Source organism: Gossypium hirsutum, chromosome D05 (genome assembly GCF_007990345.1).
Source record: "Gossypium hirsutum isolate 1008001.06 chromosome D05, Gossypium_hirsutum_v2.1, whole genome shotgun sequence".
In the NCBI taxonomy this organism is placed as follows: Eukaryota; Viridiplantae; Streptophyta; class Magnoliopsida; order Malvales; family Malvaceae; genus Gossypium; species Gossypium hirsutum.
This window is the reverse complement of record NC_053441.1, coordinates 20,506,134-20,518,668: the sequence shown is the minus strand read 5'-3', so window position 1 is coordinate 20,518,668 and position 12,535 is coordinate 20,506,134. Positions and strand designations below refer to the sequence as shown.

The window sequence follows — 12,535 nt, the reverse complement described above, 5'->3', positions numbered from 1 at the left end:
CTACAGCTTTTTAGCTTCCAAGTTATCCTATCTCGAGACATTCCGTACATCTTGAGACCTCGGATAGGAAACCTGAAAATTCTGTTTTAAAAAACTTTTGATTCATATCAAAATTGTATCCAACATAGTAAGCAAAACATATATACTATATAATACCTTGTATTTTGTATTCAAAACACCATTAACTCGAATATTAAAACAACTAAACACTCGTTACTTCATTATTAAACCTATGTACATGCCATCATCTAAAACCAAAAGATTAAGTTCATACTCACTTTCAAGCCTTGGTGATGTGATGAGATGTGTTGATGTCGCTACTTCACATGAGTGCTTCAATTCAAACTTTGACCTACACTTTAAACAACAACGCATTAAGCTACATTGTAGCTTAGTAAACACCATTGAATTCAAATCTTACAATTACTTAGTTTATTCCGCAATAATAATACCACTATCATACTTTATAAATTTTGTCATATTACTAAAAGAGTCATTCAACATTAATAAAAGTCACTAATACTTTGATTCACTACTTGTCATTTCACAGTATAACATGAACTTTTTATCAGAACTTACTTACCACGACTTTTAGCCCCTACTAGACATGTTTGAACCGAATGGATACATGGAACATATCATGATACACGAAGCACAAAAGTGCTGAGAGGACGGGTATTGAAGTGCAATATCAAAATAAAACAAAGTAGCACCAAAGTGCATATCACAATTAATATGGGAACGCTCAGGTTCCTATAGAAAGCCAACCATACCCACAAAAGTTCAACACTAGTCGACATTCACGATACCAGATTTACCATAATCAATCACAAATGGTTTATTTCACGATTATACAGTTTCGTTACACTTTCTCTTTCCTTTCATTTAGCTTTACTATTTAACATTACACGAACATATAATTTCAAACTTTAAGATTTTCAAAAGCATTACCTTTTCATTTCCATTTCAGGATTGTCCACGATCTTTATTCATGTTAATATATATTTAATGATTTTCACAAATTAACTACACTTTTGAACTTCTTCAATTTCATTTATAAAAATCACATAACTTTATTTAGTAAATTATTACAAAATACACCTTGTATTTCGTGTTCTTTACATCATTTTCACTTTCAAATAATAACACTTAAAACTTTCACATACTTTCCAATTTAGTCCCTTTAACCATGAAATTCAATATTCATTGTCACGTAACACTTTAATCAAATAATTCATCATAATATCATATTTCACATGTCTAATCTGTATGCACTTCACTTTTCTTATTTCAATTATAAATTTCATAAAGTTCACAATTTAGTCCTTAGCATAATGAAAATTTAATATTTACTAATATTTCACATTGACATCACTTTATGTTTATTCCACTACCATATTACACTTCAATTAAGCCTTCCATCATAATACTTTATTTTACATATCAAAATATTTTACACTTTATTTTACTAGTTTACCACAAATTCCATAACATTTACATTTTAGGTAATAAGAGAATTCAAGGGTCCTTACCTATCTTCAACCTTAAATCACTTGTTTTTCTCTTTTCTTTATCACTTGAATCACTTCCTCTATCTATCTCTTCTATAACATGTCATGTACATAAAACTTTTCGTGATAACTCTCTACTTTAACATCACTTCCTTACTTTTCTAACAAGATTAAACTTAAGAATATGATAGAACTTTAATATTCTTACCTTGTTTCTTGAATTTCAAGCCTTAGATTGATTTTCTCTCTCATCCAACATGAACATACATTCTTTCTTCTTGAACTCTAAATTCACTAGATTGTTGAAGGCTTGATTTTACTAAAAAAATTAATGGAATTTCAAGGATTTCTCTCTTAATTTCAAGGAATGGACATGAAGAGTGGTGTGAGATGATGGAGAGGATGAAGATGACTTTCTTTTCATTTTTTCTAATTACGTAACCATTAATTAATTAATAAAAATATCTAATAATAAAATAATTATAAATTATTTCAACCAATCATTTCTCAACACTTTTTATCCTTAATCATTACCTCTAATATTTATCCAAATTTAGAAATGAACATTTTACCCTTGAATTTTTTCAATATTCACTTTTAGGCCAATTCCCACTTTTGGAAAAGTTATAATTTAGTCCCTCTATTTTCTCCTCTTATTTGATTTGATCCTTTTCACCAATTTATTTTACTCTTTAGTCCTTTCCAACCTTGAGACATTTGCATGATTGGTCCTTTAAATTTTCTATATTTATACTTTACCCTCACATATTTTGAATATTTACACTTGTGTCACAAATTTTTTTACTTCTTTACAACTTAGTCCATGCCTTAAATTAATATATATCATGATATACTTCTTAATTCAACTTTCTTTGAAATCCATCAACCTTCTCTTTTATCATTTATATTTCTTATTTTACTTTACTGAATAATCCATTATGCATGATCCTCACTTAATACTACTTTTATAAAATAATGATTTTAGGGGTGTTACAATAACCTCCAATGAATATAGGTTTTCATCGAGTTTCAAGACCTTTGCACCAAAGAAGGTTGTGGGTATCTGGAAAATGGAAGGAAACCATGCAAAAAAGGGACATGAAGATTTTCTTTCCATTATTCTTTCAAGGTTTTGAATTTTTAGAAAAATGGAGAGTGAATGTTTTGTTTGTTAGTTTTGGTTACTAAAGGAAGCCATGATAGTTGAAGGAGTATGAAAGAATAAAGTAAGAAGAGTCGAAAGAGAGGGATTTTTTTCAAAGTTTATTGCTAATAAAATTAATTTTTCAATTGCGTAAGAATAAACTTATAATTAATTGAATAATGTTTTCTAATTTAATTGTAACACTCCAAACCCATATCTGTCGTCGGAACAAGTTTATGGAGCATTACCGGGATTTACAAATCAAATACAGACATTTAATATCATTAAATGATTCATATCAGAAACTATCATAATTAATCATAATGTCCCTTATATGAGCCTTTGAGACCCAAAATATGCATTAGAAACAAGTTGGGACTAAACCGAGTACTTAGAGAATTTTTTGTAAAACTTTAAATTTTTCCTAAGTGTAACGCTCCAAAATTTCTAATTTCATTATTGTGAAAATATGATAGAAATATTTGTCAACTTTAGTGGTTATGTGTTCTGTGAGTGTTTATGAGGTCCCAAGTTCGAGCCTTTGCTTGGGCAAATTTTGGTATTTTGAATGAATTATGCCTTACTCTTGTTCAGTAGGCTTTTATTTGATTATTGGGTAAATTACATTAGAATGGGCTTGCTGGTCTAGTGGTTAAATGGTATGTTATTATGGTGGAGGTCTTGTGTTCAAATTCTTATGTAGGCGACAATATTATTTTTTTGCTCAGATTTCAGGATAGAGTTGTGTAATAAGGAGATTCTGAGTAGTGGATGTGTAGTGGGAATTAGGGGATAAGATTAAGGGATTTTGGGGGTTATCGGGATTTTATTTTATTTTTTCCCATAACCGAATTTTGACTCTCTTTTCCAAAAAAATTCTGCCGTCAATTCTTCTCCCTCTCCTCTTGCCGAAATTCTCTGAGGCTTTCCATTTTTCTCTTCTTTTTCTTCTTCTTGATTTTTCCCTAATCCATTTATTTTCCTTTGTTTTCACACACAGTTAGTGCTCGCTTAGTTTCGGTAAGTGTTTCTCTTCGTTTCCGTCATGAATCTCTTAGTGACTGAAGTGGTAATGTTTTTCTCTACAATTTGGGTGTAGGGGGAGGCTCGAACTGGTGAATTCAATGTTCTCGTCTTAACAATAGTTAAACGGAGGGTTATCGTTGGTGGTAAGTTGGGTTTCTGTTCGCTCTTGGTTGTGAATTCGCTTGTAAATCCGTTAAATTGATGTTGAGTATCTTGATTATAGGCTTTGGAATGCTCAGAGACTGTTTTAGCATCAAACAAAACCAGGTATGTACCCGAAACGCAAAAACAAAAAAGGATTCGGCGAAAAGCCAAAATTGCTTGTTGTTTGGACAGCAGCAGTAGGCTAGCTTTGAAAAATCTCCATGAATTGTGGAAATCGAATTAGAGGATGAACAAAATATGAAATTAAAGCTTATTGAGTCTAGTTTCTTATAGAAGAAACGGTGTAAGTAATGGAATTGTAAATCGTGAGGTAGAACAAACTTTGTGAGACAAGGTCAGAATGAATTCGAGTTTCCCTGTTCTGACTTTGGAAAATCATCAAAAATTGGAGGAAAATAATTAGGGGTTAAAATTGACATGTTTAAATTATTAATGAGTTTATTTTCAATAGAAACAAATGGAAACATCATCCAAATTTTTTACTAAGAGATAATTAATTTTTAGCAAAGAAGGGACGAAGCAATCAAACAACAGAACAGGGGTAAGTTTGAAGATTTTACTGTACTTATTGGATAAACCAAAAATTTTGAAAATTTATGGTAGAAAGTATTTGACTCTAGTTTCAAAGACATCAAGTAGATCTTAATTCAGAATTTTGTAGCTCGAGATATAAATAATTTAGTAACAGTGACTCAAGTAGACAACTTTGAAGGAATATATAAGTAACTAGTGAGAACATATATGAATAATTAACTAGCATAAGTTACATTAAAAATGGATCATGTGGCCAAGGCCAATTTGGGCCGAGTGGGCCACATGGGCGTGTGAGCCCATTTTTTTGAAAAGTTCTGTAAGGTTGCATGGGTCGCCCAAGTCGACTGTGGACCTACTGTAGGGTTGATAAGCTTTACTTAAACCCCTATATGTGTGATTTGTCTGTCTGGCTTCTATATCGAGCATGACTTATGAAATCTGAATGTATGTACTATTAATTGCGTAATGGCATGACATATTTTGTATGTTGCATTGCATTGGGGTAGGTTGATGATATTTGAATGAAGTGTTTGAAAGGCTATTAAACCTGTTATCTCGCAGCTCAACTACAACCTTCTGATTATGTGCCGCATTTCAGTACAGCATGGTGTGTAGGGATGGGTGGGTTGATTTAATCCCCACATGGTGTGTAGGATTGGACGGAGATGGTGTGTAGAGGCTGGTGGGTAGGATTCTGATTTACTGTATTTGCATTCTGTATCTAATATGGGCCAAGGCCTTAATGTATTTTTGAGATTGTATCTAAATGAGCCGAGGCCCAAACTGATTCTGTGATAGGCACAGGCCCCAGACTAGAGGTGTTCATGGGCCAAGCTGGGTTCGGTTCGGGCCTAGAAAAAAATTTTGGCCCGCGTCCTAGGTCGGGCCCGGCCTGAAATATGGGCTTGAAATTTTGTCCAGGCCCGACTCGAGAAAAAATTCCTAAGCCCGAGCCCTGCCCGGCCCAGCCTATTTTTAATAAACACCAAAAATTTATTTAAAAAAAAAATTAAAAAAAGTATTTTAAAAATATTTTAAAATTAAAAAAAAGTATTTTAAAAATATTTGCCTAAATTTCAATTTAGTCCCTAAACCGAGACTAACTTTATTTCTTTACAATTAATCTTATATCTTCATACAAATTTCACTTTAAACTAAATTTAACTCCCTATTTTCACTTAAATTCCTAAATTTTTAATTTTCATAATTTAGTCCCTATTACTAAAAATTTTATCATTTATTCTACAATTCAATCCTTTTTCATTTCCAACTTAAAAATCTATCAATTTAATCCCTAATACTAAAATTATTCAACATAAACAACACTTAAAAACTCAATAGTTTCTAAAATTTTGACATGGGTCGAGTAATATTTAATACCGAAATTCTAAAAATATAAAAATTACAAGAAAATGAACTAAATTGACTAAACAATTGAGCTTGGAACTTTGAAACCCTAATTTTTCCTTCTTTTCTTTCTTTTTCTCCCTGTTTCGTTTTGGCTTTCTCTATTTCTCTGTTTCTTTCTTTCTTTTTCTATTTCCTTTTTCTATTTATTTATTTGTTTTATTATAATAATATAATATATTATTATACAATAATATAATATATTTACTTAACATTTAAGGTTTTTTTTATAATATATATAATAAGTTTTCACATGTTTTAAAGCTTATGCGGCCTTATTTATAAGCAATAGCATAATTGCTTCTTTGGTCACTTAAAATTTTCTTTAATCTATAATTCAACTTTCACCCTTTATGCAATTTAGCCATTTTACCTAATTACTCTTAATTCATGCAATTTCACCTAACTAAAACCTAATTAACCACACAACTAGCTTTGTAAATATTTTTAATAAATATTTAGAGTTCGATTTACGGTAATAGAGTCTCGGAAATGCACTTTTCGACACCTATAACTATTGGGTCGTTACAGTAATGATCTAAAATATTAAGGGACCTGATATGCAAATTTACCATTTTGAGTGACTGCTGAAAAGAAAGTGAAAGAGTGCCGTCTGACAGTGTGGCGACACCAAACTTTAAATGTGGCTAATTGTCTTCTAAGCCCTCCTTATTTATTATTTTCTTTTTATTCCCCTTCAACTCACTACATTGTGTTTAAACAAGCCCTCAACCTATTTTTGTAGTTAAATAAGCTCTTAACCTACGATTTTTATTCATAAAAACCCTTTTATTTTAATATTAAAGTAAATATATTTTTAATTTCAAGCTCTTATCTTAATTTTTTGTTGATGCAATAAAAATTATATACACTTTAACATCAACATAAAATCTCAAAAAGTAACAAAAAATCTCAAAAGAGTAGTTAAGAATATCATGTATTTAAGCACTCTCAAAAAAGTAGTTAAGAGTAATAAAATGTGAGGGAGTTTATATTTTTTTCAAATAGTTTTACTTTGGGTAAAATATATTTACTTTAAAATTAAAATAAAGGGCTTTTATGAGTAAAAATAATAGGTTAAGAGCTTATTTAACTATAAAAATAGGTTGAGGGCTTGGTTAAACATAATGTAGTGAGTTGAAGGGAAATAAAAATAAAATAATAAATAAGGAGTGCTTAGAAGACAATTAGCTATATTTTAGGAATGATGCCGCCGCATTGTGAGGCAGCACTTTCACTCTTTTTTCAGCAGCCACTCAAAAGGGTAAATTTATATATCAAGTCCCTGAATACTTTAGATCATTACATTTCAGTTCAGTACTGCCAATTTGACAGACGACACCAATAAAACCATACCATTTTGATAAATAATCTTATGGGCATATCATTTTAGTTATTAATTTTATTTTTTATATTATTTAGGTAAAAAAGCCGTAAGCGGGAGCTTTGGTCTCATTTAACTAAAAGAGAATATTATTAACCCTTTTAGTCAAACATGTAATTTAAGTTTTTTAACCGTTTTGTTAAATGAAAAAAAAATATTTTTTACTCCTTTAAAAAAATTAATTTGAACATTTTTAATATATATTTTTTAATTTCTAACCCTAAGAAGTTTTATAATTTTATTTCAGTCCTTGAACAAAATTCCTAACCTCAGAACAGTAAAGTGGAAGGTGAAAGATTTGGTGGGTTCTAGGGATTGCCACAAACGTCATGGAAAAGCTATAGCTAGATTCCATAGGGGGGCATTAACAGTCAAATATAGATGACATACGGGACCCATTACTGACATGAAAGGGACTTGGAGGAGCCAAGAGTCGCAGCAGCTTTTGCATTTTGTGGTCTGTCTCTTTCCCACCCAAACTACAAGACTGGAAAGGGACGACCGTCCTCTCCTCCTCCACATGTTCCATCCCTCAACGGCTAAGCATTAGCCTTGCCACGGAGCCTCCGTTCCATTGCAGCTCCGAAAGCTCTTCTTAAACAAGCTACAGTAATCATCAACTCCAATCAAACATGATAAACCAGGTCTAATACTACATTTGTGATTCATGCCATTGGGCCTTTGCCACTTTGTTTGTAATTAAGGCTCTCTTTGGATACAAAAATCTCCCGTTTCAGTGCGTTTAAACCATTTTTTTGAAATCAATCGCACTGATATTGGTGTTTGGATTTTATCCATTGCCGCACTGGAGTCTTCTCATCATGCTGTAGTATCAGTGGCGCCACTGGAGGTTCTACATGCAGTGAGAATTTGCAACTCCATTTGAAAGATGGAAAGTACCTTTTCATCCATACTTTTTACTTTTTCTTTTATCCTTTTACATCTAATTTTCTATTTAAGAATTTCAAATAATATTATTAATTTAATATATACAATCTTCATATTAAATTTAATAAGTATTTTTTATAATTAAAAATTAAAATTATTTATTATTTTAAATTATTTATAATTAAAATTTCTAGTAATAATGAAACTTGTTATGTCTTATGTTATTATATTTTTTAATTAAAAATCATCTATTTAGATACTTCAAAATTTGATCTAAGTATAATGTTACTATTTATGAAAATAATATTTATCATTGTTATAAAAAATATTTAACTTTAAAAAATTAAAAATAATTATCATTTTATCTAATAAATAATTTAAATTAATTATATAATTCATTAAAATATTGGAAGATACATTTTAATATTTTATTAATTTAATTTATAAATTCACATATTTTAATAATTTTAAAAAAAGTAAAATAATTTAAAAACTTCTATTATATATCAATTCTAATATGATGTCCTTAATAGTCATTTTTTATTCTTATCTCACCGCTACAATATCCAATCTCACCGCTACAGTAACTAATATCACCGCCACCGCTGTTTTTAACCTCATCAAAGGTAAACACACCGCCCATCCAAACTAACCCTAAGTATCCTTCAGCATTCATGTTCCCCTCCTAAACTCAAAAGACTCGCCATTCAATATTGTTTAGCTATGGGTCAGGATCTATTTTTTACCAACCACATGGGGGAAAAAACAAAAGTGAAAGTAAAACATAAAAGATTGGACTAAAGAGGGTTTCTCCTTCGTTTTATACCACCTACGAGGACTGGTTTTTGCTTGGCTTTCTTAAATGGAAAACAGCTTTGGCCAGTCCTATTTTGTATTTTAACAATGGTCATTGCCACCAGCTTTTTTAAAAAAAAAATATCACAAAAACTTTGAAAAAGGGTCATCTTTTATTTATTTCTACGTTCAAGAGCTTCCGGTTTTTAAGTCAAATCAGCGGCTGTCCCAAAAATGAAAAGAAAGGGGACTATTTGGTAGGACCAGCAAGGTTGGATTTTTCCAGTATCAGATGTGGACATTGGCTGGCCGGCCTTTTGTGCCGCTGCTAATTCAATTTTCTAACACCCTTTAGCTGATTTTATTAATGAAAAAAAGTTTAACGACTTGAAATTTCATTTTTTGCAACTTGACTCAAGCTAAAGCACATGCAATTTAGAAGAGAAAATCTCGTATATGACATGAAATTAGCAGCTTATAGAGAGGCCACATTTTGAGATACCTACTTCCATTTGTTATTTATATTTATATAAATTTACAGCTGACATAGCGATGTCCAATGTCCATTGTTGAAGCATAAAGCCATAAACTAATTATCATATATAAATTTAAAACAATATAGGAACACTAGTTGAGTCTAGTCGAGTCATAAATCACAAAACTTTAGCTATTTTTATTCCTTCTGCAAGAATTTTAAAAAGCTTTCTGATTTTGGGGACTGCATTGTTTTTTTATCACTGCCCTGTGAAGTACCATTGAAGAGTTGGAGCTTGATCAACCGAGAAGAAATTGCAAGATTCCTCTGTGGTAAACACACATTGCTCTTCCACTTTCACTAACTGGGGCTGATACATGTTACCCAGAATCAAACTCGAGTCAAATGGTTGAAACCAGAGATGATTTGATGAATCTGAAGATGAAGAATACCCATTGAACTGAAATGAAGAAGATGATGATGGTGAAATTAGTAACTGAGCATTTCCATTGCTTTCTTCTTTGACAATCTCGTTGGAATCATCATCGTTGTCGAAGAAACCTTGGTCTTTGACCTGCTGGGAAGATTTTGGAGAATCTTCTTTAACAGAGTGGCTGCTCTCTGAATTCTCTTCTAGCTTAGCTTTCAGTTCCCTCAACTGCAATTTAGCACCCAAAAAATCATATTAAGCTTCAAGAAATTTAACTTGTTAAAAAGATGGGATTTTAATAAATAATCTATTTCTATACCTCTGCAGTTAAAGCTTGTTTCTCTTGTTCAAGATTGTTGTAGTCAAGCTTAAGAGCACTATAATTGGCTTTAAGGACACCATAGTCTTTCTCCAGCTGCTTAGTCTTCCAACGAGCACGGCGGTTTTGGAACCAAATAGCTACTTGTCTCGGCTGAAGCCCTAATTCTTCAGCTAATTTCACCTTCCTCTCTGGCTCTAACTTGTTTTCCAATTCGAAATTCTTCTCCAAGGCCTTAACTTGATTCATGGATAATCGTCTTTTCTTCTCTGTAGTTTGATCAGCTTCTTCCAAGCTGTCTTCTTCTTCTAACCCATCTAACATCGCCTGGAACTCCCTGCTATAAATTTGCTTCTTCTTTGAATTCTTCTCCTCTAGATAAACCAAACCAACAATTTCAACTCAGTAACAAGTTATATTGAAGAATGTATGTATTTGAGTAATGATTGAATGCTTTTTGTGTTACCTTTTGGTGGAAAGATGGGATTCAAAGCATCCAGGGAACCTGAACAAGTGAGCTGCTTCATGATTTAGGTGATTAAAGGAACTCTGTTTTTTGTGTTGGTGATGGAGGGTTCAAGTTTCAAGCAGGTTTGCTGTTTTTGGTCTCTTAATTTGGGGAGGCCCTAATTTACAAACAATACTATATATTGAGCCACTGAAAGCTGACAACAATATGTTTGTACAAAAGAGAGAGACAGAGATGTTTCTTTCTTTTAATGATCCTCACTTCTCAACTGCAAGTACTTGGAAGAAAGAAATGAAGGCTAAATCATTGGCCTGCTAAGAATTTATAGAGAATTACAAGGAACAAACTTTCAAAAATAAAAAAAAAACCTCTTTCTTAATTAAAGTTAAACTACAGTATTTAGAGACAGAGAGAGAATTCTGAAAGGAGCCTGCTCCTTTGAGAGCTGTTATATAAAGGCATTGAGTTGATGTGAATTGGTGAAGTGATTTGAAAATTTTGACATCTAGTTGGAAAATTTCGTCCTTTTTCTTTATTTTTATTTAAAAAAGGTTGTGAATTTCACTTGTTTTTATGGACCATTTTAGTTTTTTTTATCTATAAATGGCTACATAAACATCCATGATAGAGCCCATCATAAGTGATCAACTGCACATGGGAGTTAGTTTGTAACTTATTCTTGGCAAAAATGCAGGCACATAAATAATATAGCCTACAAATATATATATGTATATATGTATGTGTCTGTATATGTAAGGTTGTCATTTTGCCACATCCAACATTGCAAAATGAATTGGATCATTGGTAATTTTTATTATTCTCCCGTAAAAGAAAAGGGAATAGTAAGTAAATAAGACTAAACTGCCCCATAAGAAATCAAATCTAAAAATCCATTGAATTAACATGTGGCTATCTGGTTTTGCATAAACTAGCTGCCAAGCCTTAAATGTGGAGGCTACTGCTTCTTCTATTATTATCTATTTTGGACAACATGTAATCTGATTGTCTGCAAGTTGCAACATACACTTGTCTCGGCTTTCATGGTGAACCATTACACTACACAAGTGTAAGCAGTGGACTCTATAGCAACCCAAACCTGGCTTCCAATATCATATTCTTGTGTATAAAAATGAAGGAATTATTATTTATTAGTAACAATAATTATATTTTTGTTTTTTCAAAATAATAGCATAAATTGCATTAGAATTATTATTTTGTTAGTAATAATAATGGATTGATGACTTATTTAATCTGCATTTCCTTATAGAGCCATGAAAGAAATAAGTAATTGTAAGGAGATTGGAGGGCTTTAGATGGGGGTAGCCGCCCCCTCCTACTTTCAAAGGTGTCAATGTCCCATTGGATTTTGGATTCTGGGATTTTCGTCTCATCGGTTTGTACGGATGCTGCACTAATTTATATGGTTTTCTTTATCTTCTTTTCCTTAAAAGGAGTCCTGACTTTTGTAATGTCTTTCAAACCCATCATTGCTTTGCTTTTGTTTTGCCTTGCATGTTGTGAAGGTGAATAATTATTTATGTATATGTTGAACCTTCCTACAACGTTCCTAAATCATGTTTTCAGTAAGGGTTTTCACAATTTTTGTCTTTCTTGATTTATGAAACAACATTTTCTTTTTTGTTTCTTAAAAGACCTAATTACTTCATGAACAACTTGTGCAAGAAACAACTTGCCTTGTGGAACAGTCCTCTTCTTTAAAGAGTCTTTTTAATAAGAGTACTTGTATTCTCAGATAAGACTGCTATTACCTCAATCAATAGCTTGTTGGTTATTTAAAAGAATTTCATTTTGGTTTGCAGGCCGTTTTGGATTTTATATTTGCAACAAGTTTCCAAGCTCCCAAAAATGAAAAAAAGATGCATCATCTACTTTATATGTCGACTTATTAAAAGAAGCTAATACACTAATAATTAAGCTTTTTTTAAAAACTATTTCAAAGATGAAGAAAAGAAAAATGTCAATGGTCA

At 31.6% G+C, this 12,535-nt stretch overlaps 1 protein-coding gene across 1 annotated transcript; it reads right to left on the bottom strand.

The window, feature by feature from the left end:
- Window positions 1-9,345: 9,345 nt before the first annotated feature.
- LOC107905085 (homeobox-leucine zipper protein ATHB-6) lies at window positions 9,346-10,966 on the bottom strand. Its single transcript, XM_016831657.2, has 3 exons — window positions 10,545-10,966; window positions 10,079-10,452; window positions 9,346-9,987 (listed from the first exon to the last, which is right to left on the bottom strand). The coding sequence occupies exons 1-3, from the start codon at window positions 10,603-10,605 to the stop codon at window positions 9,589-9,591; spliced, it is 834 nt and encodes a 277-aa protein (XP_016687146.1). The 5' UTR covers window positions 10,606-10,966; the 3' UTR covers window positions 9,346-9,588.
- Window positions 10,967-12,535: the final 1,569 nt, after the last annotated feature.

What these genes read in the sequence shown, in the direction of transcription:
- LOC107905085 (XM_016831657.2), bottom strand. Translation starts at nt 10,605, where the DNA reads ATGAAGCAGCTCACTTGTTCAGGTTCCCTGGATGCTTTGAATCCCATC. An exon ending in TCCCATCTTTCCACCAAAAG is followed by an intron (nt 10,453 to 10,544) that starts GTAACACAAAAA and finishes TGGTTTATCTAG; the next exon opens with AGGAGAAGAATTCAAAGAAG. An exon ending in AACAAGCTTTAACTGCAGAG is followed by an intron (nt 9,988 to 10,078) that starts GTATAGAAATAG and finishes GCTAAATTGCAG; the next exon opens with TTGAGGGAACTGAAAGCTAA.